Genomic DNA, 23658 nt, shown 5'->3' on the forward strand with positions numbered 1-23658 from the left:
AGGAGGACAGTGAGCTGCCGCATCCATGCTTGCTGCCACCATTGCTTTACTATAAAATTATGTTTCAAAGTCAATGTATTGAGAGTACCGTAATTATGTAACTGTGCTGAGAACACAGAGAAGTGGGGAACTTTTTGCTGTTAAAGATGAGACATTTCTGACCAGATTCGGCAAAATGATATACTTAGGAATCCGTGCCCTGTATTGTGGGTCATTTCCGGGTTCATGGGATGTTCTTAGCAAGAAGACAGAGATTGCTGACATATTTTGAGCGCTCTTATAAGAGCTCATTTTCATTTTCCTCTCCCTTGCTGCTACAACAATCTGTGTGTTGTGTTAAGAGAAAGAGGAGGGTTATGTTGCAGTCTAAAATAGGTTGCTGGGAGGGGGAAGATAAAATACATCAATAAGAAACCATTCTGATCACATCTGCAGCACTGCAGCTGCCTGATGATGGAGATACAGAAATCAGCTGAGCTCTGTTATCCACAACTCAACAGTTCCTGCAGGAAGCCGACACTTCACTGGTCCAAAGCTGTGCTCCTGAACGTTGTGCTATCCTTCATCTCTTTGATCACTGCTGCTCTCAACCTGCTGGTCATCATCTCAGTCTCCCACTTCAGGTAGAAATTAACTTTTCAAATGAAACAACAGTTTAAGTTTTTGATATGTGTGAACTTCAGTTTACATCATACGATGTAGTGATGGAAGACTGAAGTTAATTTTGCATAGTATAGATGTGTTTTACCCTTGACCATAACATTGTATGTACATAGTCTCAGTCATACCTTACTAATGCAGCATTTTCAGTGAAGACATTTTGAACTGATTAATATATTATTTTCTGTCTCTCTGCAGGCAGCTTCACACATCCACTAACATCATCCTCCTCTCTCTGGCTGTCTCAGACTTTCTTGTGGGTCTCCTGTTGATGCCATTAGAAATCATTAGAAATAGGGCCTGCTGGGTACTTGGTGATTTTATGTGTTGTGTTTATTATTTTCTGGCTGCAAGTCTTTTCTGTGCTTCAATAGGGAACATAGTTCTCATATCAGTTGACCGCTATGTGGCTATTTGTGACCCTCTGCATTACCCCACCAGAATCACTGTGGTGAGAGTCAAACTCAGTGTTTGTCTGTGTTGGTTTTATTCAACTTTCTACAGCGTTCTCTATACGAAGGACATCTTGATTGAACCAGGCAGGTATAATTCCTGCTATGGAGAGTGTGTGTTTTTAAGCAGTAATATTGCAGGCACTGTTGACCTTGTTTTATTCTTTATTGTTCCAGTTACTGTCATCATAGTTCTGTATCTGAGAGTGTTTGTGGTGGCTGCGTCTCAGGCTCGTGCCATGCGCTCTCATGTTACAGCTGTCACACTTCAGCGTTCACTGAATCAAACAAACAGATCTGAGCTGAAAGCAGCCAGGACTCTTGGGGTTCTTGTAGTTGTGTTTCTTGCAAGTTTCTGTCCATATTACTGCTACTCTCTGGTTAATGAAAATGTGGTTAAGTATTCAGTTCTATATTTTTTCATCATGCTCTTTTATTTTAACTCTTGCCTAAACCCATTGATCTATGCGCTGTTTTACCCCTGGTTTAGAAATGCTGTTAAACTTATCATCACTCTCCAGATATTCAAGAATGGCGGCAGTGAGGCAAACATACTATAGAAATATAATGAAACCTGCTCCAGTAAGACTTTAAATTAGGATAATCGCTTTTGTCTGTGTCAAGAATGCATTGAGGAAAAAAGATCTTTGGGGGGGTGGGGGGTTACTTTTAAATTATGACAATTAAATTATTTTGAATATTGTGAATGTTTATGTTATTTATTAGATTAAGTATAATATAAATTCAGTACCACTGATGTTAACAGCATTTTATTGAATAGATCAAAACATTGATTAATTTACAATATAGAAAAAAATGCATTAGCTGTGACTACGTCCTTTATCTGAAGAACAAAATTATCAATAAATTTTACTTGAGTATTTTCAATATCTAGAGTCACAGAAAATAATTTGTATCCTCTGGGATCAATTCTTCATTTCTAATATCTTGAGTAAAAATGGCAAAGAATTTTGTGGAAATTGTTACCCTTTAAATTTCTCTCATTTTTAAACTGTATCCAGCACTTGGCTCAATTAATTTAAGAATGCCAGCTTCAGTACTTCTACTATTATTATTATATAATGGTATTCTATGTGTTTCACATATGTAATTTTCACAAGGAAATTAGAAACAGAATTAGAAGGGAAATTGTCTCTGAAATTGCAAAATTTCAGAGATAAGTGGATAGATCGATTAAAAAATTTATTTATATATATATATATATATATATATATTATATCAGGTATATGTACAAATAAAAATAAAAAATTAGTTTGGCTGAAACATAAATCAATGGGTGCTTTCCCTTATAAAAGGATAGAGACTCCACTTCCACTTTGTTCATCCAAACCACTCTTCTTGTTTGCAAGAAAAAAAAATCCTAGCCTCTCTCAGTCTCAAAAAGCCACATTTGAAGACGTATTATGTCACCGTGAGTAAACAAAGCCTGTTCGATTTTGAATGGCTTAAAAATGCATCATTCTTTGCCCAGTATATCAGGGATGCATCAGGTGTAACCTTAGTAACTCATTGTATTCCAATATTAATTACAGATCAGTAGCAGTGATAACAGCTTTTTTCCCACAAAAATGGCAGACACCTCCCCTGTATATCACCAACTTATTGTAGTGGAAGGATTTTGTATGCCAGTGATCCCAAGAACTGTGGTGTCCAGAGGCTTTTGGCTCCAGGTAGTGGCCCAAGGGAAATTAGGCGTGGGTGAGGGGCCACACAAAGAGGAAGTCCAATCACTCTTATGGAAAAGGCATTAAGAGAACAATTTACCTGACTGAGATAGGGTTACCAGCACCCCATCCTGGAGCCAGGCCTGGGGAGGGAGCTTGAGGGAGAGTATCTGGAGGAAAAGTACCACTATGTGTCATCTGCATAAGAATGGCAGGACATATAACACCATATTGCCAAAGGTATTCACTCACCAGCATGAACAATGACTTTGTTAATACTGTGTGCATTACAACAGTTTCAGTGGTTCTGGACTCTCTGTCATAAACAGTGGCACCTGGAAAACAACAATTACTTGGCTTAATTGAATTTGAATTTATTTATTTAAAAGAGATGACCATCTCAATATAAATATGCCAGAATTAGCCAAAAGACTACTTTTCATCTGTAGTCCCTGGCAGATTAAACAGAAACAAGGAGAAAAAAAGAGGGGGGAAAAAACCACACACTATCAGACAATATAAAACAATACAATATAAACAACAAAAGCATTAAATGACACATGAAAACCCACAATGGAACACAAAATAACAGCTATAATGCATACATCATCAATTACAACACATTAAAATAAAATTAATGATCACAAACCTGATTCCTCTTTTGCCATTGTTTAAGATGATTTAACAGCTAATTATTTGCAAGCTAATTACTTTGAAATATCACAAACTATTGCAAAGACAGGAAAAACCCAATAATACAAGTGAACTAATCATACATTAGAACCAGTTTTATGGTATGCCAGCGTTTGCTTTTATGATTCACATTTGACTACTGAAATCTAACTATGACACATCTGTAAAAAGCTAGAAGCACATTCTGGCCATCTCTCAGTCATTATGCAAGTCTCCTCTATTCACAAAAAAATGTCTTCAGCATAATGTTATGATTCCTTGTTAATCATGTTTTCTTGTCAATAGGGCATTCTCCAAACTGAGGTTACTTGCTAATTAAAGTTGGCTTTTTCAAGAAGCCCTTCTGACTTTGACTTCACTGAATGTTGCCAAGAGCTGTATCTGTGGGAAGAGCTGTCAAGACATCTTACTGTTCACCCTGAAATGATACAGGCCTTGAGAGATGCAGACCTGCATTGAAGATAAGATAAGATAGTGTTTATTTGTCACATGCGCAGTTATACACAGTACAATGCACAGTGAAATGTATTTTCTACCTGCAACCATATATACACACACATATAAATAAGAAGAATAAAAATAAAATGAAAATAAGTAATTGTGAATTTGAAAAGATGGTGAATTTGAAGTAGATGCACTAGAAGAAGTAAAAGAATTTTACTAATACAGATGGGGCAGCCCAGGTACAATATAGAGGAAGTGAGATTGTTGTAGCTTTTGCAGCTATATATCCCTGTAGATTGCATTGCAAGAATACTGGGAGTTTCAGTCAGCACCACTGGTAGAAGGATGAGGGAGTTTTAGTCAGTCTGCAAGACAGAGCTACTACAGCAATACGACCAATGAGGAGCGATGCTGTGCAGCAGATAAAAAATGAAATGGTCAATGCAGGGTATCAGCTTGTCAAAGGGAGCCTGAAGTCAATGGGGATCCGCTTACAGTGCAAAAGAGTCACTGCACTCTTTTCAATGACACTTCATATTAAACAAATATCTAGGACTGCTTTTTGGATTTGCACAGTATTTCTAAAATTAGAAACATCCTTTCTCAGAGTGATGCTGAAAAGCTAATTCATGCATTTATTACTTCTAGGCTGGACTATTGTAATTCATTATTATCAGCCTGTCCTAAAAGCTCCCTGAAAAGCCTTCAGCTGATCCAAAATGCTGCAGCTAGAGTACTGACAGGGACTAGAAAGAGAGAGCAGATTTCTCCCATGTTGGCTTCTCTTCATTGGCTCCCTGTTAAATCTAGAATAGAATTTAAAATCCTTTTTCTCACATACAAGGTCTTCAATAATCAGGCCCCATCTTATCTCAAAGACCTCATAGTACCATATCACCCAAATAGAGCACTTTGCTCTCAGACTGCTGGCTTACTTGTGGTTCCTAGGATACTTAAGAGTAGAATGGGAGGCAGAGCCTTCAGCTTTCAGGCCCCTCTTCTGTGGAACCAGCTCCCAGCTTGGATTCAGGAGACAGACACCCTCTCTATTTTTAAGATTAGGCTTAAAACTTTCCTTTATGATAAAGCTTATAGTTAGGGCTGGATCAGGTGACCCTGAACCAGCCCTTAGTTATGCTGCTATAGGCCTAGGCTGCTGGGGGTTCCCATAATGCACGGTTTCTTTTTATTCACCTTAATTACTTTGTTTATACTTCACTCTGCATTTAATCATTAATTGTTATTAATCTCTGGCTCTCTTCCACAGCGTATCTTTTTTTCTCTCCCCTCAGCCCAACTGGTCACGGCAGATGACTGCCCCTCCCTGAGCCTGGTTCTGCTGGAGGTTTCTTCCTGTTAAAAAGGAGTTTTTCCTTCCCACTGTCGCCAAGTGCTGCTCATAGGGGGTCATTTTGACTGCTGGGTTTTGTCTGTATTATTGTAGGGTCTTTACCCACAATACAAAGCGCCTTGGGCGCCTGGAAGGTTTAGTGGTGAAGCCGGCGACCACATGTATATACCGCGTTGCGGTGCAGGTGGCACGGATTTGAGTCCTGGCCTGTCACCAATTTGCCTGTGTTTCTTCCCCTGTATCTTTCCCCCCATTTCCTGTCTCTCTCCACTGCTGATAAAAGCTGCTGTGGCCAAAAATGCAAAAAAAAATAAATAAAAATACAAAGCACCTTGAGGTGACTGTTGTGATTTGGTGCTATATAAATAAAATTGAATTGAAAATTTAATTGAATTCAATGCATTGAGTGAACCCATTGGGAATTCCTTCCAGACTGATTGGATTAGTTTGCATTGTGCGCAGAACATAATCTGTCAGAGGGCCCCTGTCACTGTGGTACATGCTGGAACCAATTCTATTTAAATTATACACTCAACAAAAATATGTATGCACAACACAGTTTCTCATTTTCATCTCATAACTAATCAACAACGTATAAGCACAACAGTTTGTGTATATACTCAGTATACTCAGGCTTCCACAGCAACCAGTGTTTCGGATCTTTATGCAACAGTCAGTGTGTCATCACAAAACTGTCATGGGGGCTCTGGCTGGCCTGTCCTTTTTGGTTATATTGATATTGTGTTATTTTTTAGCCTGCAGATGTACCTGATGTAGAGGTAGGCATCCAAGGCTCCAAGGCTCAGCTGTTGGTGATCTCTTATCACTCACCTGCTTTCCATGTACTGTGATGGAGTAGTGTTTTAAGCGGGTGGGGACTCTGTCATTGCAAGATTGTTGCATCAGCCAGGTATCCAGGATAATTCTTTTTCCTATGCAGACTTTTGTGATGGGAAATTCCCTGTTGGAGTTGGTGTTTTAATGTGTGTGTAATGGTCCTGGGTCCTTTTGACCCAGTATGTTTTGTTTTTGCTTTGTTTTTGTCTGTTCTGGGTTTCTTTTGTTCTGGGATGTTCAGTGTCAAGTCTGTATCTTTGTTCCCCCATCTAACTTCCTGTTTTATTTTGATAGTCATCTGGTCCCTGTGTGTTATGTTGAGATTTGTTTCCCCTTGTCTCGTCAGTGTAATTATGTTCAGCTGTGCTTCTCACCTGTTCCCACTCCTCTCATCAGCCCTCTTGTACTGTCCTAACAAGGCTTATTTGGTTACCCCTGAAAAAAAATTTCAATGGAATGGGAATGGACTCAGCTGCTCTCTCCCTCTTGGAAGAGAAATGGAAGACAGTCATTCACGTAGTAGACACTCTGTGTTTGGAACTATTATCTGACCCGTGTGAGGACCAGCAGGAAGCTATCACAGCCAAGGTTCAGGAGCTGGTGGCTAGTTTTCCCTGGCTGTTGGAGTCCTTGCATGGATTAATGAAGGATTTTATGCTCACCACACTTCACCTTCAGCCCCCCCAAAGAAACTGTGCATTTAGTTTCTATAACCCCAGAAAAAACTGTGCGCTTTGCGCCTGAGAGGCACTCAGCTCCTACACCCATTCTGTTCTCTTGGATGGGGGCAGTCCAGCCTCTCAGGAAAACAAGGGGCCCTTATAAGCAGCCCAGGTTGTCTGAGGAGACGACTGTGAGATGACTGCCCTGCAAAATGGCACCAGCTCCGAGCCTCAGTCTCCGTCAGCATTGGGGTCCTCTTCCTTGCCCACCACACCGTTACATGACAGTGTGTGTGAGATGGCCACAGAGACCCAGAGCCTAAAGCGACCATTGACTCCCTGTATCTTTGTTTTTTGTTTTGTTTTTTTTTAACGCACGTTTGGAATAAACTCTGTTAAGACTTTATCTCTGTGTCCAGTGTTTGAGTCTTCAACAGCGAGCGAAGGAATTTAAATAACAAGAGTGTGTGCTGCGTAAGCCTTACGGTTTCTGCGTGTTCATTTATTGAACAGGAATGACACAAACAACGGAATAAGAAGTCCAATTATTGAATTTAAAAAAGCCATTTCAAACAGTTTTACAGATTAATCTGGATCAAGACTGCATGCCATGCATGACATGAAGTGCTGGTCCATTCTAATTCAGCTTACAGTTTCATATAGTCACAGCTTATCTATCTCAGTTACATCGTTATAAAAAACAATATGTGGACAACAGAGAACTTCAATAGCAGGGTGACCTCGACATCTCCATTTCTATCATTCTGTAGTCTCCATCAGTGTGGTTCATTGTACAGTGACAACACAAAGTTCATGATGACACTAAACATTATAAGCTTCTATATTTTTAATCAGTTATGTTTATCTTCCAATCAAAAGCAAATTTCTCAGGCAAGTAAATGTACATTTGGTAAGGGGACACATAGTATACCATGAAACTCATTTCCTTCACGAGTCATGACAAAAGTGAACACTGCATGGTCAGCGATCATAGTGCACAGCACTCAGTACCGAGTGTGTACACTATTGGTGTCACACCTTTGTGGTGTATAGACATTACCAGATTGTCAGTAGTGGCCTGTGGGATGTTGTCCCATTCCTCCAGGAGTGCATGGGTGTGTTAAGGGATAGGTGATTTTAACTTAACCGTTTGGGTTTGAATGTTTATATTTTTGTTGAGTGTACATCCTTTCCTTAGGCAGTATTTTTAGAAGAATAGCATTGCTATAAAGATTATACCAATCTTTATCTATCTGTGGAGCCAGATGACACACAGCAAAAAGTTAAACTACAAGAATATCTTTGAGACATAAAGGCCTGGATGATAATATAGTAATAAGTAAGTAATAGCGCTTTGAGTGCTCATACTGAGTAGAAAAGCGCTATATAAGAGCTAGTCCATTTACCATTTACCTCCAATTTTCTGCTTCTAAATTCAGGTAAAACTGAAGTTACTGTACTCAACTCAACAAACCTTAGAAGTATGGTGTCTAACAGATACTCTGTACTTACGTTGGCCTCCAGTAATACAGGATATATCCTTCAAAGAACATATTAAAGAAATATGTAAAACTGTTTTCCTGCATTTGTGAATTATGTCTATAATCAGAAAAATCCTGTCTCAGAGTGATGCTGAAAAGCTAATTCATGCATTTCATTACTTCTTGGCTGGATTATTGTAATATATTTTTCCTTATATTAGCTTCTCTTCATTGACTCTATTAAATCCAGCATTGAATTTAAAATCCTTCTCACATACAAGGTCTTGAATAACCAATAACTGATTATCTTAATGAGATTCTCTCATTTGTTCAGTTCTTACGGAATTACATGTGTTATTATCTTACTTTAGCAACACTAAATCTGGTTTGGGCTTGTTGTACAAGTAGACTACTTGAAGAAGATAGTGTGAGTTTATCAATTTTGCATGTTAGAAAGAGAATGTGAGATGACAGTGCAAACCAGGACCATGACAATAATCAAATATTAAACATCAAGAATCCCAGAATAATGACAAACTATTAAGCAACTGTGTGTGAGGCAGTGAGTGTGGAAAAAGTAAAAGTGTGATAGGTTTTCTTGAGACACAGAGGAGGGTTATCATGTTGCAGATTGAAAGATGTTGCTGGGAGGGAGGAGATAAATCCGCTTTATGACAAAAAGTTCTGATCAGAGCTGCAGGAGCTGCAGCTGCCTGATGATGGAGATACAGAATGGAGCAGAGCTCTGTTTTCCACAACTCCTCAACAGTTCCTGCAGGAAGCCGACACTTCACTGGTCCAAAGCTGTGCTCCTGAACATTGTGCTGTCCTTCATCTCTCTGATCACTGCTGCTCTCAACCTGCTGGTCATCATCTCAGTCTCCCACTTAAGGCAGAGATTTTTAATTATAACTACATTTTAAGAAATGTGAAAACTTCAGTTTACATCATATGATTTAGTGATTAAAGAATGAAGTGAATTTTGCATATTCTTCTGTGTTTTAATCATGACTGTAATGTTTTATGTTTCATGCTTTATTAATGCAGCATTTTCATTGAAGGCATTTTGAAATGATTAATTAGTAATATACTGGTTTCTATCACCCTGCAGGCAGCTCCACACACCAAGTAACATCATCCTCCTCTCTCTGGCTGGCTCAGACTTTCTTGTGGGACTCCTGCTGATGCCGTTAGAAATCATAAGAAACACAACCTGCTGGGTACTTGGTGATCTCATGTGTTCTGTTTATTGGTATCTCACTGGCAACATTACCTGTGCTTCAATAGGTAACATAGTTCTCATATCAGTTGACCGCTATGTGGCTATTTGTGACCCTCTGCATTACGGCGCCAGAATCACTGTGGCGAGAATCAAACTCAGTGTTTGTCTGTGTTGGTTGTTTTCCATTTTCTACATCAGCGTTTATACAAAGGACCTTCTGATTGAACCAGGGAAGTATAATTCCTGCTATGGAGAGTGCATGTTTTTCACCAGTGATACTGCAGGGATTGTCGACCTTGTTTTATGCTTTATTGTTCCAGTTTTTGTCATCATAGTTCTGTATATGAGAGTGTTTGTGGTGGCTGTGTCTCAGGCTCGTGCCATGCGCTCTCATGTTACAGCTGTCACACTTCAGCGTTCACTGAATCAAACAAACAGATCTGAGCTGAAAGCAGCCAGGACTCTTGGGGTTCTTGTAGTTGTGTTTCTCACATGCTACTGTCCATTTTACTGCTACACTCTTGTTGAAGAAAACATTATAAATGATCTATCTGCATCTACTGTGGTCATTGTCTTTTACTTTAACTCTTGTCTTAACCCACTGATTTATGCCTTGTTCTACCCCTGGTTTAGAAATGCTGTTAAACTTATCATCACATTACAGATTTTCAAGCATGACACAAGTAAGGGCAACATTTTATAAAAAGGCTTGAAGCCTGCTCTGAAACAATATTGGTGCAATGGATTGCACTGTTGCCTCACAGCAAGAAGGCCCTTGGTTTGAATCAAGCCTGGGGCCTTTCTGTTTGCAGTTCTACATGTTCTACCCATGCCTGTGCCAGTACTCTGGCTTCCTCCCACAGTGGAGGTAAGGTACTCAGGGATTTTACATTTACTGTAGGTGTGAATGGTTGACTGTCTCAACATGTTGGCCTTTGACAAATCAAATACATCCTGCCTCTGACCCACTGGGACCCTGAAATGAATAATTGGAAGAAAAAGGATGGATGAGCTTTCACCATATTACTGAAACTGTAATTGAATAGTGATAGGTAAAATATATTAACTGTGACTGCAGTATATGTCTGTAGAAGAAAATTACCAATAACATTTAAATAAGTACTTCTGATAAATAAAAACTATGAAGAAATTCAATTTTGAAATCGTTATCTAGTGAATCTCACTTCATTTTGTCAGCATGTTCAACTTTTGGCTCAAATTATTTAAGGATTAATATATTATTAAGAAATGTTAACTTCAGGCTTTTTTTTTTTCTGTTTATTATGTTTTCACCCATTTGTTTGTTTGTTTTCCCAACTGTTAGTAACATAACTGAGAAGTTTTTTTTTGTTTTGTTTTTTTTTAAATTGTTTAAAGTTTGTTGAAATATTCTACAAACCCCAGAATACATGATTTGAGGTCAAGGTCAAATGTTCATAAGTATAAAAAAACACCTACTGTATTTTAAAATTCACATCAGTTAGTTTTTCATATTTTTTCAAATTGTTTCATATTTTTATGACCACAATAGAAAGTGCTTAAGTCGAATTCAAACGGCCCATGGAATTTTATCTGACGTGAAAAATCCATCTTGTGTATAAATCGGATAAAATCCGATTCTTCAGAATTCTTCAAAATATTAGATAGTTTGGGGTCTACTATCAAAATTTCGCAGCAATTGCTTCTGCTTCATCCCTGGATTTGCTTCTGCAAATTTCATATCATATTTTTGCTCTTAAGTGCGAGTTTATAGTTTGCTCTTGACTCCTGTGCTTGCCATGATTGTCTCCGTTGAAATGAACTCATTCATCCAGTGCAGCCAATCCAGACATCAAGTGAAAGAATAGACACACAAGCAATCTCCAGATGTTGTTGTTAGATGCATGGAGTTTACATAGATCGTAGAGCAAGATTGTATGATTTTGACTTGGGCAATTTCTACCCTATTTCATTGTCATATTTTTCAAATTCTCATTGCAATGAAATTTGGTACTCAGGTACCACAGTTACTATTATTAACAGTTACTGTTGATAATTCATTGTCTTTTTCTATTTTAAATTAAAATACTCACAATAATGCAAACCCTACACAATATTCACATACACACATATACAATTAATTTCTTTGCAAATGTTTGATTTTTTCTTTTTTTTTTTTAGAAGATGCTGAATAAAATGTATCCATATTATATATAACATGTTATTATCTGGTCATCTGGATCTCATTTATTAAAATAGAAATCTGAAATATTTTACAATTTTGAAAGCCAATAAAATAAATTTCTAGCCTTTGTTTTCAGTGTTTTTTTGTTTTGTTTTGTTTTCTTTTACACCTAAAGCACATAATGATACTATGATAGGATAGTGACACACTGTTGGAACCACATATGCTTAAAAAGACAGTTTTAATGAGACTTAATGAGAAAGCACCCCCCCCCCCCCCCCCCCCCCCCCCCACACACACACACACACACACACACATATTGTGTGTGTGTGTGTGTGTGTGTGTGTGTGTGTGTGTGTGTGTGTGTGTGTGTGTGTGTGTGTGTGTGTGTGTGTGTGTGTGGAATAAGAATGGCAACAGGAGCAGAAGCCCAAACCCTGCATAAAACCACAGAGAGTAAAACAGCACAAATAAAATTTAAAACAACAAAGTAAAACTATGCAATGAATGAGAAAATATACAGATGAGAAAAACTGTATAAAATTTAAAGAAATATAAATATCAGAACGTAGAGTGTTGCAAATAGGCTGAAAGTGGCACAGTATTAATAATACTATTATTGCAGGTGATAACAGAATAAATGACTATTATTATTTTTATTATTCCTTAAAGACCAGATGAAATGGTGTAAGAGTATGATATTATAACTTGTTGATGTGCATATGTAAATTTTTAAAATGTTGAAGTTAAAAATTTCCACAATAAAATTTTATTTAATTAATTAAATCCATCCATCCATCCATTCGCTTCCGCACATCCTGTTAAGGGTCGCAGGGGGGCTGGAGCCTATCCCAGCTGTCATAGGGCGAGAGGCAGGGTACACCCTGAACAGGTCGCCAGCCTGTTGCAGGGCCAACACAGAGGGACAGATGACCTTTCACACTCACATTCATGCTCTCATTCACACCTATGGGCAATTTAGATTAGCCAGTTAACCTAACCCCAGTAAGTGCATGTCTTTGGAATGTGGGAGGAAACCGGAGTGCCCGGAGGAAACCCACGCAAGCACGGGGAGAACATGCAAACTCCACACAGAGAGAGGGAGAGGCCTGGGCCAAGGTGGAATCGAACCCAGGCCTTCCAGATGGTATTCTAACTGTGAGGCAGCAGTGCTAACCACTACGCCACCATGCTGCCCTAATTAATTATATAAATTATAAATTATATATTTAAAATTATTAATTTTTATTGAAAAAAGTTTATTTATTTTAGTAATTCTTTTCAAAAAGTGAAACTTGTATATTCATTCATTACACACAGACTGATATGTTTCAAATATTTATTTATTTTAATTTTGATGATTATAACTGACTACTAATGAAAACCCTAAATTCAGTATCTCAGAAAATTAGAATATTGTGAAAAGGTTCAATATTGAAGACACCTGGTGCCACACTCTAATCAGCTAATTAACTCAAAACGCCTGCAAAGGCCTTTAAATGGTTTGTCAATCTAGTTCTGTAGGCTACACAATCATGGGGAAGACTGCTGACTTGTCCAAAAGACGACCTTTGACAACTTGCACAAGGAGGGCAAGACAGAAAAGGTCATTGCTAAAGAGGCTGGCTGTTCACAGAGCTCTGTGTCCAAGCAGGCGAAGAGAAGGAAAAGATGTGGTAGAAAAAAAATGTACAAGCAGTAGTGATAACCGCACCCTGGAGAGGATTGAGAGATAAAACCCATTCAAAAATGTGGGGGAGACTCATAAAGAGTGGACTGCAGCTGGAGTCAGTGCTTCAAGAACCACCACGCACAGATGTATGCAGACATGGGTTTCAGCTGTCGCAGTCCTTGTGTTAAGCACTCTTGAACAGAAGCGTCTCGCCTGGGCTAAAGACAAAAAGAACTGGACTGCTGCTGAGTGCCCCAAAGTTATGTTCTCTGATTAGATTAGATTAGATTCAACTCATTGTCATTGTGCGCACAAGGTACACAACAAAATGTTCGTTCCAGATCACTCATCCAGAGACGAGCATCTGCGATCATGCAGCCAGAGACCGGCGCTAAATTGATCAAAGTCAATTTAGCATTTCCTTTGGAAATCAAGGTCCCAGAGTCTGGAGGAAAAGCGGAGAGGCACAGAATCCACGTTGGCTGAGGTCCAGTGTAAAGTTTCCACAGTCAGTGATGGTTTAAGGTGCCATGTCATCTGCTGCTGTTGGTCCACTGTGTTTTCTGAGGTCCAAGGTCAACGCAACCGTCTACCAGGAAGTTTTAGAGCACTTCATGCTTCCTGCTGCTGACCAACTTTATGGAGATGCAGATTTCCTTTTACAACAGGACTTGGCACCTGCACACAGTGCCAAAGCTACCAGTACCTGGTTTAAGGACCATGGTGTATCCCTGTTCTTAATTGGCCAGCAAATTCACCTGACCTTAACCCCATAGAAAATCTATGGGATATTACAGGGCTCTTCAACTCCAGGCCTCAATAGCCCCTGTCCTGCAGGTTTTGGATGTGTCCCTGATCCAACTCACCTGAATCAAATGGCTGAATTACCTAATGTGTGTAGCGGGTTTCTTTTACTTTCCTTGGTAACCTAAGGAGAAATTCAGTGCCCTTGTGTTTAAGGTAGGCAGTGGAAAGTTTCACTCCTACTCTGGCTAGAGTGGAGTTAGTTTGTTTTCTGGTTGTAGGAAGAGAGAGTCTCCTACACCAGGTGAAATTGTGGCGAGCGGTCCAATCCCGTTTTATTCCCAGTGGGGTGGATTCTAAAATTGGAGACAGGTACAGAATACTACGCTGCTATTTTGCCTTGCCCGGCGTTGTCCCGCCGGTGTTTTATTGCCTCCATTTGTTTTATGATGCTGCTGCAGACACTGGCTGGTTAAGCCGAAGTTTCCCTCTTTTTGCATCCTGTTGAAAGGAAAGGTTGCATCTGGTTGTGACGGGGTTTGTTTACCCCGGATGTTGTTGTAACCAGACTGTGTGGATGAGCATTGTGTTGACTTCTGTTTTTTTGTTTTTATGACTGCAGGGCTAGTGACTGACTCAACTGTGGATTTTATTAAGTTTTTTTTATTCTTCTATTATTATTTTTTTTCTTATTGATCTGTAGATGTTTTTTAATGTTCATTTTTTAAAATCAGTCTACCCGGGAGACTTGTGTGTGTTCATATATTGTAAATAAAGTTTTATTTGTATTTAACTGAATGCACGTCTACGGCAGTTCCTTTTAGAGTGTGTGGTAGGTTGGGCCTCTCACCTGACCTGGGTCACACATGCTCATACTTTTCATGTCCATACTTTTCAGTTGGCCAACATTTCTAAAGGCCTTTACACACCGGACGCGTAAATTCTGTGCAAATTTTTCGTGCGTAAAAAATATTTTTTGGACTCACCTGTTCTTAATGCAGCCGTTCACACCGACCGCATCATTTCACAGGATGAATTTGCGGCATTTATTTTTTTCCGATCAAGTTAGATTTTTCAGACTTTCGCAAGCGAACAAACAGGTCTGACCAATCAGAGTGCTGCATTTAGCAGTATGTGAAGACATAGCTCAAAACGTACACCAATGTACTGATCATACAGTGATGTGGGAACAATAAAATCAAACTATTTGACCTCAGACACAGCTAGACGCTGCTCCAAGTCAGTCAGCTCTGAAATTATTCTCTGCCTCCTCATATGTGATCCCAACTGTGTCAACAAGAGCTCAAACTGCCCACTGACATCCTGAAATATGCACGAAATGGGCCGTGTTGCAGCTTCAACTCTGCGATAAAACCATAAAACTCTCCCTGCTGCTGATTTCTTATGAGTTGAATGAACCCAGAATCTCTGTTTCTTCCTTCTCTTGTTTAGAAACATCACAACCTCATTACATCATCGTTTGATGTTGACTTAATTTCCTTCACAATGCGTTTTATGAGGACGATTTATTTGCGTCCGGTGTGTATGTAGGTACAAGTTCGCATCTGAAAGATTTGGAATTTTGTGTCGTTTTTACGCAATGCATCTGGTGTGAAAGGGCGTTAAGTACTTTTTTTTTTTGTATTGGTCTTAAGTAGTAATCTAATTTTCTGAGGTACTGAATTTGGGGTTTTCATTAGTTGCCAACAGTGATGTCAGTAAAGCTACTTAGTAACACGTTACTCTAATCTGACTACTTTTTCACGGTAACACGTAATCTAACGCGTTACTATTTGCAGTCCAGTAATCAGATTAAAGTTACTTATCCAAGTCACTGTGCGTTACTTTTTGTCATTTTCCTCAGTACAAAGATGTATTTTTGCTTTCTTCTTGTGTCTTGGGGAGTGACGTCTGGCAGATGCGACAGTTAAGTCCCGTTTTCAGCATGAGGACAATGACAGCACAGCGACACAAACATAGACAATGGAGGGAGGCGAGAGATGCGTGTTCTCTAGCTGAAATACAGGTACTATTTTGAGTTTGTCAGCTAAAGATGACAGCATCAAGGTTAGTTGTGCACTCTGTGCAGGAGACAAAGTGCTATCTAGCTTCAAAAACATTACATCAAATATGAGGAAACATCTGGAGTCATGGTGCAGTCAAACTTACAGAGCGAGTCACAACAGGTGGTGTGAAGCAGAGCTGCGGCTAATGCAGGAGCCCCCCAGCACCCAAACAACAAAAGCTGGACTTCGGTGCAAACCAGTAAGTGGGGGAGAACTGAAAAAGTTGAAAAGCCTTCTACTACAGTATGTAGTAGACGCTGGTATTGTGCCAAAAAGTGATCGTCTGCCAAACAGCAATTTTCGGTTTTTGCCAAAAGAAAATCATTCCCTGTATTTAAACGGCTGTAAATGACTTGTTGACCTATAATCTGTGAAGCATATATCAAACATATATCATGAATGATATCAGGTGATTTTGAGTGAGAAACAGCATTTCTATCAAAAGGTAGAAGCTGCAATCAGTTTTTGGCAAAGTGACTTTTATATATTCGGTTTATTTTTTCAAGGTAAAAACTGCCTGACATTAAAAATGTCTTTTTAAACAGAAATCTGGCTCAGAAAGCTGCAGAAATCACACTAAATATAACATCACAGTTATATAAAGATATTTGAAGTGGCCAAAAAGCTATGGATTGAATATAATGTAGGTACAATAACACAGACTCCTAAAGATTGTTAAAAAACAGGTTATTTCTTCATTTTATATATAAGCCCTTCATAAATCAAGTTGACTGCACTCTATTTACCAATATAAGCAAAGACATTACACATAAACACACAGAAACATCTGAATCACTTTATGACAGGCGATCACTTTTTGGCACAAGACCAGCCGCTGTTGAAAGTAACTAATAAAGTAACTAGTAATCTAACTTAGCTACTTCTAAAATTAAGTAATTAGTAAAGTAACTAAGTTACTTTTTTAAAGGAGTAATCAGTAGTCGGACTACTTTTTCAATGTAACTATAGTATCACTGGTTGTCAATTATAATCATCAAAATTGAAAGAAATAAACATTTGAAATATATTAGTCTGTGTGTAATGACTGAATATAGTACAAGTTTAACTTTTTGAATAAAATTACTGAAATAAATTTAAAAAAAAAATTCTAATTTTATAACCAGCACCATTACAGTACAATGCAACAACATTAAAATAATCTCTTTACAGTTCAACCAGTGTTCTACCATACAAAGGATGTCCTATTGCCTCTTGCATCCTGTAAATTGTTGCTATTTATGGCTGCAATTGGCTCTCATCTCTGGAAGCTATCTTGACTACAATCCTTTGGATCCTACAATTTCTGTGTGCATGAGCAAGTCTGTCTTGTTTAACAAAGGCTGGAGCTGGGGAAGCTGTGAGGAGTGCTTGTTATGGTTGCTTACTCATTGCACAGGGTGGATAAAACTGTGGTTACTTAAAGTCACTGTTATCACTGTTGTCCTGAAAAATAAGGGTTTCTTGGCTTTTGTGGAAACAGCGTACATGTGAGCTCATGGATTGCAAAGAAAGATCAGGGACAGCATAAATGTTACTTCAGGAAGGCTAAATCTGTTTTGGGCTTGTGGTAGCCTAGTTGAAGAACATAGTGGATATGTTTCCATCGCTGAGGTGCCGGTGCTCATGCCAGTGCTAGTGTTGGTTTCAATGAACCAGCAAAACTCTTAAGAACGAGCCTGCGTTTCCACCATGCTTTGCGAACTGATCCTTTATGTTTGAGTGTGGGCGGGTCCTCATCTGAACACGGAAGCCAAAGGGTACAAACGTGGGAGAATACGCTTCCCTTTCTTGTGCTTGTGCATTTTAAGGTCCAAACCAGACTACTGCAGCATCTGTGTGCAGCACAGAGGTAAACAGTGATTATGAGCAAGACAAAAAGTACGCACTTTGCGTCCTTTTACTTTTGATATGAACTGATACAAAGCAGCAAATTCAGCCTTAGAGCCCAACCTAATTCACAGCCGTGAAAATTGCATTGCTTTTCTCATGTAATACACATGAATTATGGTAGAAAACTTTGTCAGTGCTTCTCAATTATTTTCTGTTATGCCCCCCCAGGAAGAAAAAAAAACCTTTTGCGCCCCCCACTCTCTGATGCGACTATAGTCGCAGCGAAACTCGCTATTTATAGTCATCAGTGGAAAAAGGGCCAGTGTGAGTTATTTTTTCAAACTTAAGATTCATTGTCCTTTGCTCATTTTCTGTATGGAACATGAATCAGAAAACATTTTCAATGACCACCCCACACACACACACATACATTTATAGTACACAGTCTTCGGGGACCCAGGGCTAGAGAAAGTGTGGAAATCATAGGTTCTGTCTTGCAACCTATCTTGTGAATCTAACACTATAAATATACCTGTCAGTTTGGTTCTGTACCACAACTGATTAAGATGGCAAAGGGATTAACTTTTCAGATTGCCTTACAGGTGATCTTGGAGAAGACAGAGGTTTTTGATAGTAATGCAGAGGAAATTTCAGAATATAAGGATCACATTTCTGAAAATTCAGAGTCTGAGATGAGCATCAGCCAGCTCCAAAGTATAAAAAAGTCTAAGGACCAGCCTGTCAGCAGCTTGAAAATGACACATGGATGTCAAAAAATGGCAGAATTGAATGGTCTTCCTGCTGAAGAAATCAAACCCTCTGCCTGGATGCCAGTGTGTTTCAGATGATGCCAGGACCTACACACTTGGCAGTCACTCGTGCACAAGACACCAAGTCTTCTTTTGACCTACATGCCACACCCTATCCAGAAAATCATCCCGAATTGCACAAATTTAGAAGGAAAAAGTTTAAGGAGAGAAGAAGAAGTTTATGGACAAAACAATTTACATGCTTACTTTGGGGTTCTTATCCTTGCTGGTGTTTTCAGGTCCAAAGGAATGGCCGCAGAATCCCTGTGGGATGACAAAACTGGTAGAGAACCTTTCTGGTCAAAAATATTTCTGAAAACTTTCCAAATAATTTCCAGGAGCATCTGTTTTAATGACCATGATGATAGACCAGCTTGATGACAGAAAAACAGGCCAGCTGCCATCAGGAGAGTGTGGGACAAGTGGACATCTCCCCCTGTTTTAAAACCTGGGCCCAATGTCACCGTTGATGAGCAACTGATGCCATTTCAGGGTCACTGCCCATTCTGGCAGTATATCGCATCTAAGCCTGCCAAGTACTTTACTTTACTTTCTTTTACTTTATTCAATTTTTAGAGCACTTTAAACACAGGGACTGTAAGAAAGTGCTGTACAGTCAACACACTTACACATTCACATAAAACACAACACATAGCAATAGGGACAAGCTAAAAGCAACAGTCTAAACTCGGGGTAAAAGCCAAACGGTAAAAATGGGTCTTAAGAAGGGTCTTAAAAGTAGAAAATAAAAGAGTACTCCTAATATTTAATGGAAGGTCGTTCCACAATTTAGGAGCTGCAATACTGAAGGCCCTATCTCCTCTGAGTTTAAGCTTTGACCTAGGTACTCTCAGGAGTAGTTGGTCAGCTGACCTGAGTGAACGCGTCGGAGTATATGGGTCAAGTAACTCAGAGAGATAAAAAGGAGCAGAGCCATGTAGACATTTAAAAACAAGTAAAAGGATCTTATATTGAATTCTCAAATGTACTGGCAGCCAGTGCAGGGAAGCCAGTACAGGGGTAATATGTTCTCTCTGGAGACGCTTTACAGACAACTGGCTAATTCCACAATAAAGAGCATTACAATAATCTAAACGAGAAATAATAAAAGCATGAATTAAAATTTCAAGTTGTTGCTCGAGGAGAATGGGTCTTACTTTAGCCACCTGTCTGAGATGGTAAAAACAGGATTTAACCACAATTAAACTCTTGGTTGGAAGTGTCCTGCAAGAATATCTTGGACACTGTGGCCCCCATAAAAATTATGCGGCCAAAAAAGAAAACTGAGCCATGGCTTAACGAAGAGGTTCATGCCATCAAGCGTGAATGTCGTAGAGCCGAAAGGAAATGGAAGAAGGACAAACAACAAGTCTCACTTCAGGCTCTTAAGAGCTGCTGGCGTCGTTACCAGCATGCTATTAAGACTGCAAAAAGACATTATTTGTCCAATATTATTATGCTCCACCATAAAGATTCACGTGTGTTGTTCAAGGTGATTGACTCTGTTCTTAATGCTCCACCACCTGTCTGTGTAGAAGCATGTTCTAAAACATGTAATGATTTCTTAAAGTTTTTTATAGATAAGGTTGTTAGAGCAAGAGCCCTCATTTTGGCGCCTGCTTTTGACCACTCTTCTACGTCCCCTTGTTCAACTGTACTTGATAGATTTGAACCAGTGGACTTGACTTTTATACAGGATGTAATGGAACACATGAAACCATCGGGTTCTCCTCACGATATTGCTCCCCCTTGGTTTTTTAAGAAAGGTTTTTCTAGCGTAGGACAGGTCATCTTAGATATTGTAAATAGCAGTCTGTCATCAGGCGTAGTTCCTGCAGGTCTCAATGATAAGAAGTATGGTATAAAGATTCGGGCTACCTGTGATGCCGCTTCATCTTAATTTAAAAAACAAAACAAAAACAAGTGGCACTTCTTTTCATAAATGTGATTTAACAAAGGTAAAAGGAACAAATTTAACATGCATTTATATTACTTGTAATTGGGATGAAGTAAACATCTGCTGAGTATATAAACAAAAAAAATTGTTCAATTATGTTGAATTAAAAGCCCCCAAATGCAATGGGTCCACCAGACCCAACAGGACTCCGGGTGTAATAAAAAAAAAAAAAAAACACACACACAAAGACCCTATAATGGAAATGTGTGCATTCCATTAGCCTTTGGCTGTTGTTGCTGTCCATGGTGCTGATCAAAATCTGGACTAATGTCATTGAAATAACTGGTTGTGTTGTTTCAGATGCAATCTGGCATCAGAAAAAAAAAAAAAGGCCCGTGGCCTATCACAGATTTGTCGCACCTGTGGGATTAAAAAAGGAAAAAACATTTAGAAAAGTTTTGTTTGTTTGTTTGTTTTTAAACTTCATATAAGGGGATAGAATGGAATTAGAACCATGTAGATTCAAATTAAGAATGTAAAAAAAAAACATGAACATGAAAACAGGAATTTAAAACTACTAAAATGCAGAGCTCTAGGACCAAGACCATGACAATAATATAACAATAATCAGCATTGTGAGTCCTATATTAAAAACTATTAATCAACTGTGTGAGACAGTGAGTGGGAAAAAGTGACAGTGTGATTGGTTGTGTTGAGAGAAAGAGGAGGGTTGCAGACTGAAAGAGGTTGCTGGGAGGGGGGATATTAATCAGATTTATGAGAAAAAGTTCTGATCAGAGAGCTGCAGCTGCCTGATGATGGAGATACAGAAAGCAGCTGAGCTCTGTTTTCCACAACTCCTCAACATTTCCTGCAGCAAGCCGACACTTCACTGGTCCAAAGCTGTGCTCCTCATCATTGTGCTGTCATGTATCTCTCTGATCACTGCTACTTTCAACCTGCTGGTCATCATCTCAGTCTCTTGCTTCAGGTAAGAGACTGAGACGAATTAAACTGAAAATACAGTTTAATTTTTAGATATGTGAAGGCTTATATTTATGTCATATGAATTTAATGATGAATGAAGTGAACTTGGCACAGTCTTGTGTGTTTTAAACATGATTATAATGTTCATTTGTCTAGACTGAATCATGCTTTGATCATGGAACATTTCACTGAAGACATTTTGACATAAATAATATGTAATATTTGCTTTGTTTCTTGTCTCCTTGCAGGCAGCTTCACACACCCAGTAACACTCTCCTCCTCTCTCTGGCTGTCTCAGACTTTCTTGTGGGTCTCCTGTTGATGCCATTAGAAATCTTTAGAAACACAACCTGCTGGGTACTTGGTGATCTTATGTGTTCTGTTTATTGGTATCTCACTGGCAACATTACCTATGCTTCGATAGGGAATGTAGTTCTCATATCAGTTGACCGCTATGTGGCTATTTGTGACCCTCTGCATTACCCCACCAGAATCACAGTGACGAGAGTCAAACTCAGTGTGTGTCTGTGTTGGTTTTTATCTATTCTCTACTACAGTCTTTATACAAAGGATATCCTGATAGAACCAGGCAGGTATAATTCCTGTTATGGAGAGTGTGTGTTTGTAATCAGTGATGTTGCAGGGATTGTTGACCTTGCTTTATCCTTTGTTGTTCCAGTTACTGTCATCATAGTTCTGTATATGAGAGTGTTTGTGGTGGCTGTGTCTCAGGCTCGTGCCATGCGCTCTCATGTTACAGCTGTCACACTTCAGCGTTCACTGACTCAAACAAACAGATCTGAGCTGAAAGCAGCCAGGACTCTTGGGGTTCTTGTAGTTGTGTTTCTGGCAAGTTTCTGTCCATTTTACTGCTACTCTGTTGTTAAAGAAAATTTGGTTAATGATCCATCTACATTTTTTGTGATCATGTTCTTTTATTTTAACTCTTGTCTAAACCCTCTGATCTATGCCTTGTTTTACCCCTGGTTTAAAAATGCTGCTAAACTTATCATTACTTTGCAGATATTCAAGGATGGTGGCAGCGAGGCAAACATACTATAGAAATACTGTGAAATCTGGTCCAGTAAGATTTTAATCAGTAAATTAATACATCTGTCAATCTGTAAATATAAAATTCCTTTTAAATACATCAAGAACGTCAAAGGTTTATTTATTGAAATGACTGAAATGATTAATAATTAAGTAAAATATGGTTGGTGTAAAGTGAATATATACCAATCAAGTAAATTTTGACATGGACCAGAAAGAGAGAGTGCATTTCTTCCATATTGGCTTCTCTTCATTGACTCCCTGTTAAACCCAGAATTAAATTCAAAATCTTTTTTCTCAAACACAAGGTCTTGAATAATCAGGCACTTAGGTAAGAGCCTGATTATTCAAGACCTTGTGTTTGAATAATCAGGCTATTCGACACTCTTACCTATTCATGTGAATAGGTAAGAGTGAATAGGTAAGAGACACTCTTACCTATTCATGCGAATAGGTAAGAGTGTCGAAACTTTTGTACATGAAAAAAATACATGCTGAAAAAAATATTATATGCGTGTGATATATGTAGAAGCTGGTCCTTTGGAAATGATTTCTGAATAGAATAAATGAGTGTACGGCAGGCCGTTTTCACATAAAATCCATTTCACCACACTTACATTTCAGATATCTGAAATTAATTAATTTATGACTAGATGCATTAGTAGCTTAAGATATCTCTAATTATATGTTGACTAGACAAAATACCTGTTTGACATATCTCTAATTACATTCTGACTAGTAGAAATGATGTCCAATTTACCATTGAATTGTTTTGGGGCTTTAATTCAAGATATCTACAATGAATTACTGACTATCCAAAACACACATTTCAGATATCTACAATTAAATTATGACTAGTCATAAAGTAACTTCGCGATATCTCGCTTTTTATTCTGACTAGTTATAATTCTGTAATTCATAATTAAAGATATCTTAAATGACACCGCAATTC

The 23658-nt window shown here is 38.7% G+C and overlaps 3 protein-coding genes across 3 annotated transcripts; all 3 read left to right on the top strand.

Annotated features, from left to right (window-relative positions):
- The first annotated feature begins 453 nt into the window (after positions 1–453).
- LOC115800218 (trace amine-associated receptor 13c-like) lies at positions 454–1672 on the top strand. Its single transcript, XM_030757464.1, has 2 exons — positions 454–623; positions 859–1672. Exons 1-2 carry the CDS (start codon positions 454–456, stop codon positions 1670–1672), a joined length of 984 nt encoding a protein of 327 aa, XP_030613324.1.
- Positions 1673–8984: 7312 nt separating this feature from the next.
- LOC115800270 (trace amine-associated receptor 1-like) lies at positions 8985–10190 on the top strand. Its single transcript, XM_030757522.1, has 2 exons — positions 8985–9157; positions 9377–10190. Exons 1-2 carry the CDS (start codon positions 8985–8987, stop codon positions 10188–10190), a joined length of 987 nt encoding a protein of 328 aa, XP_030613382.1.
- A 37-nt stretch (positions 10191–10227) lies between these two features.
- Positions 10228–22718, top strand: LOC115800219 (trace amine-associated receptor 1-like). Its single transcript, XM_030757465.1, has 3 exons — positions 10228–10355; positions 21547–21660; positions 21905–22718. Exons 1-3 carry the CDS (start codon positions 10228–10230, stop codon positions 22716–22718), a joined length of 1056 nt encoding a protein of 351 aa, XP_030613325.1.
- The last annotated feature ends 940 nt before the right edge of the window (positions 22719–23658 follow it).

Source organism: Archocentrus centrarchus, chromosome 21 (genome assembly GCF_007364275.1).
Source record: "Archocentrus centrarchus isolate MPI-CPG fArcCen1 chromosome 21, fArcCen1, whole genome shotgun sequence".
Classification (NCBI taxonomy): domain Eukaryota; kingdom Metazoa; phylum Chordata; class Actinopteri; order Cichliformes; family Cichlidae; genus Archocentrus; species Archocentrus centrarchus.

Coding starts and splice junctions, on each gene's coding strand:
- LOC115800218 (XM_030757464.1), top strand. CDS start 454: ATGGAGATACAGAAATCAGCTGAGCTCTGTTATCCACAACTCAACAGT. Junction 624..858: donor ATCTCAGTCTCCCACTTCAG/GTAGAAATTAAC, acceptor GTCTCTCTGCAG/GCAGCTTCACACATCCACTA.
- LOC115800270 (XM_030757522.1), top strand. CDS start 8,985: ATGGAGATACAGAATGGAGCAGAGCTCTGTTTTCCACAACTCCTCAAC. Junction 9,158..9,376: donor ATCTCAGTCTCCCACTTAAG/GCAGAGATTTTT, acceptor ATCACCCTGCAG/GCAGCTCCACACACCAAGTA.
- LOC115800219 (XM_030757465.1), top strand. CDS start 10,228: ATGGATTGCACTGTTGCCTCACAGCAAGAAGGCCCTTGGTTTGAATCA. Junction 10,356..21,546: donor GGCTTCCTCCCACAGTGGAG/GTAAGGTACTCA, acceptor CATTTCCTGCAG/CAAGCCGACACTTCACTGGT. Junction 21,661..21,904: donor ATCTCAGTCTCTTGCTTCAG/GTAAGAGACTGA, acceptor GTCTCCTTGCAG/GCAGCTTCACACACCCAGTA.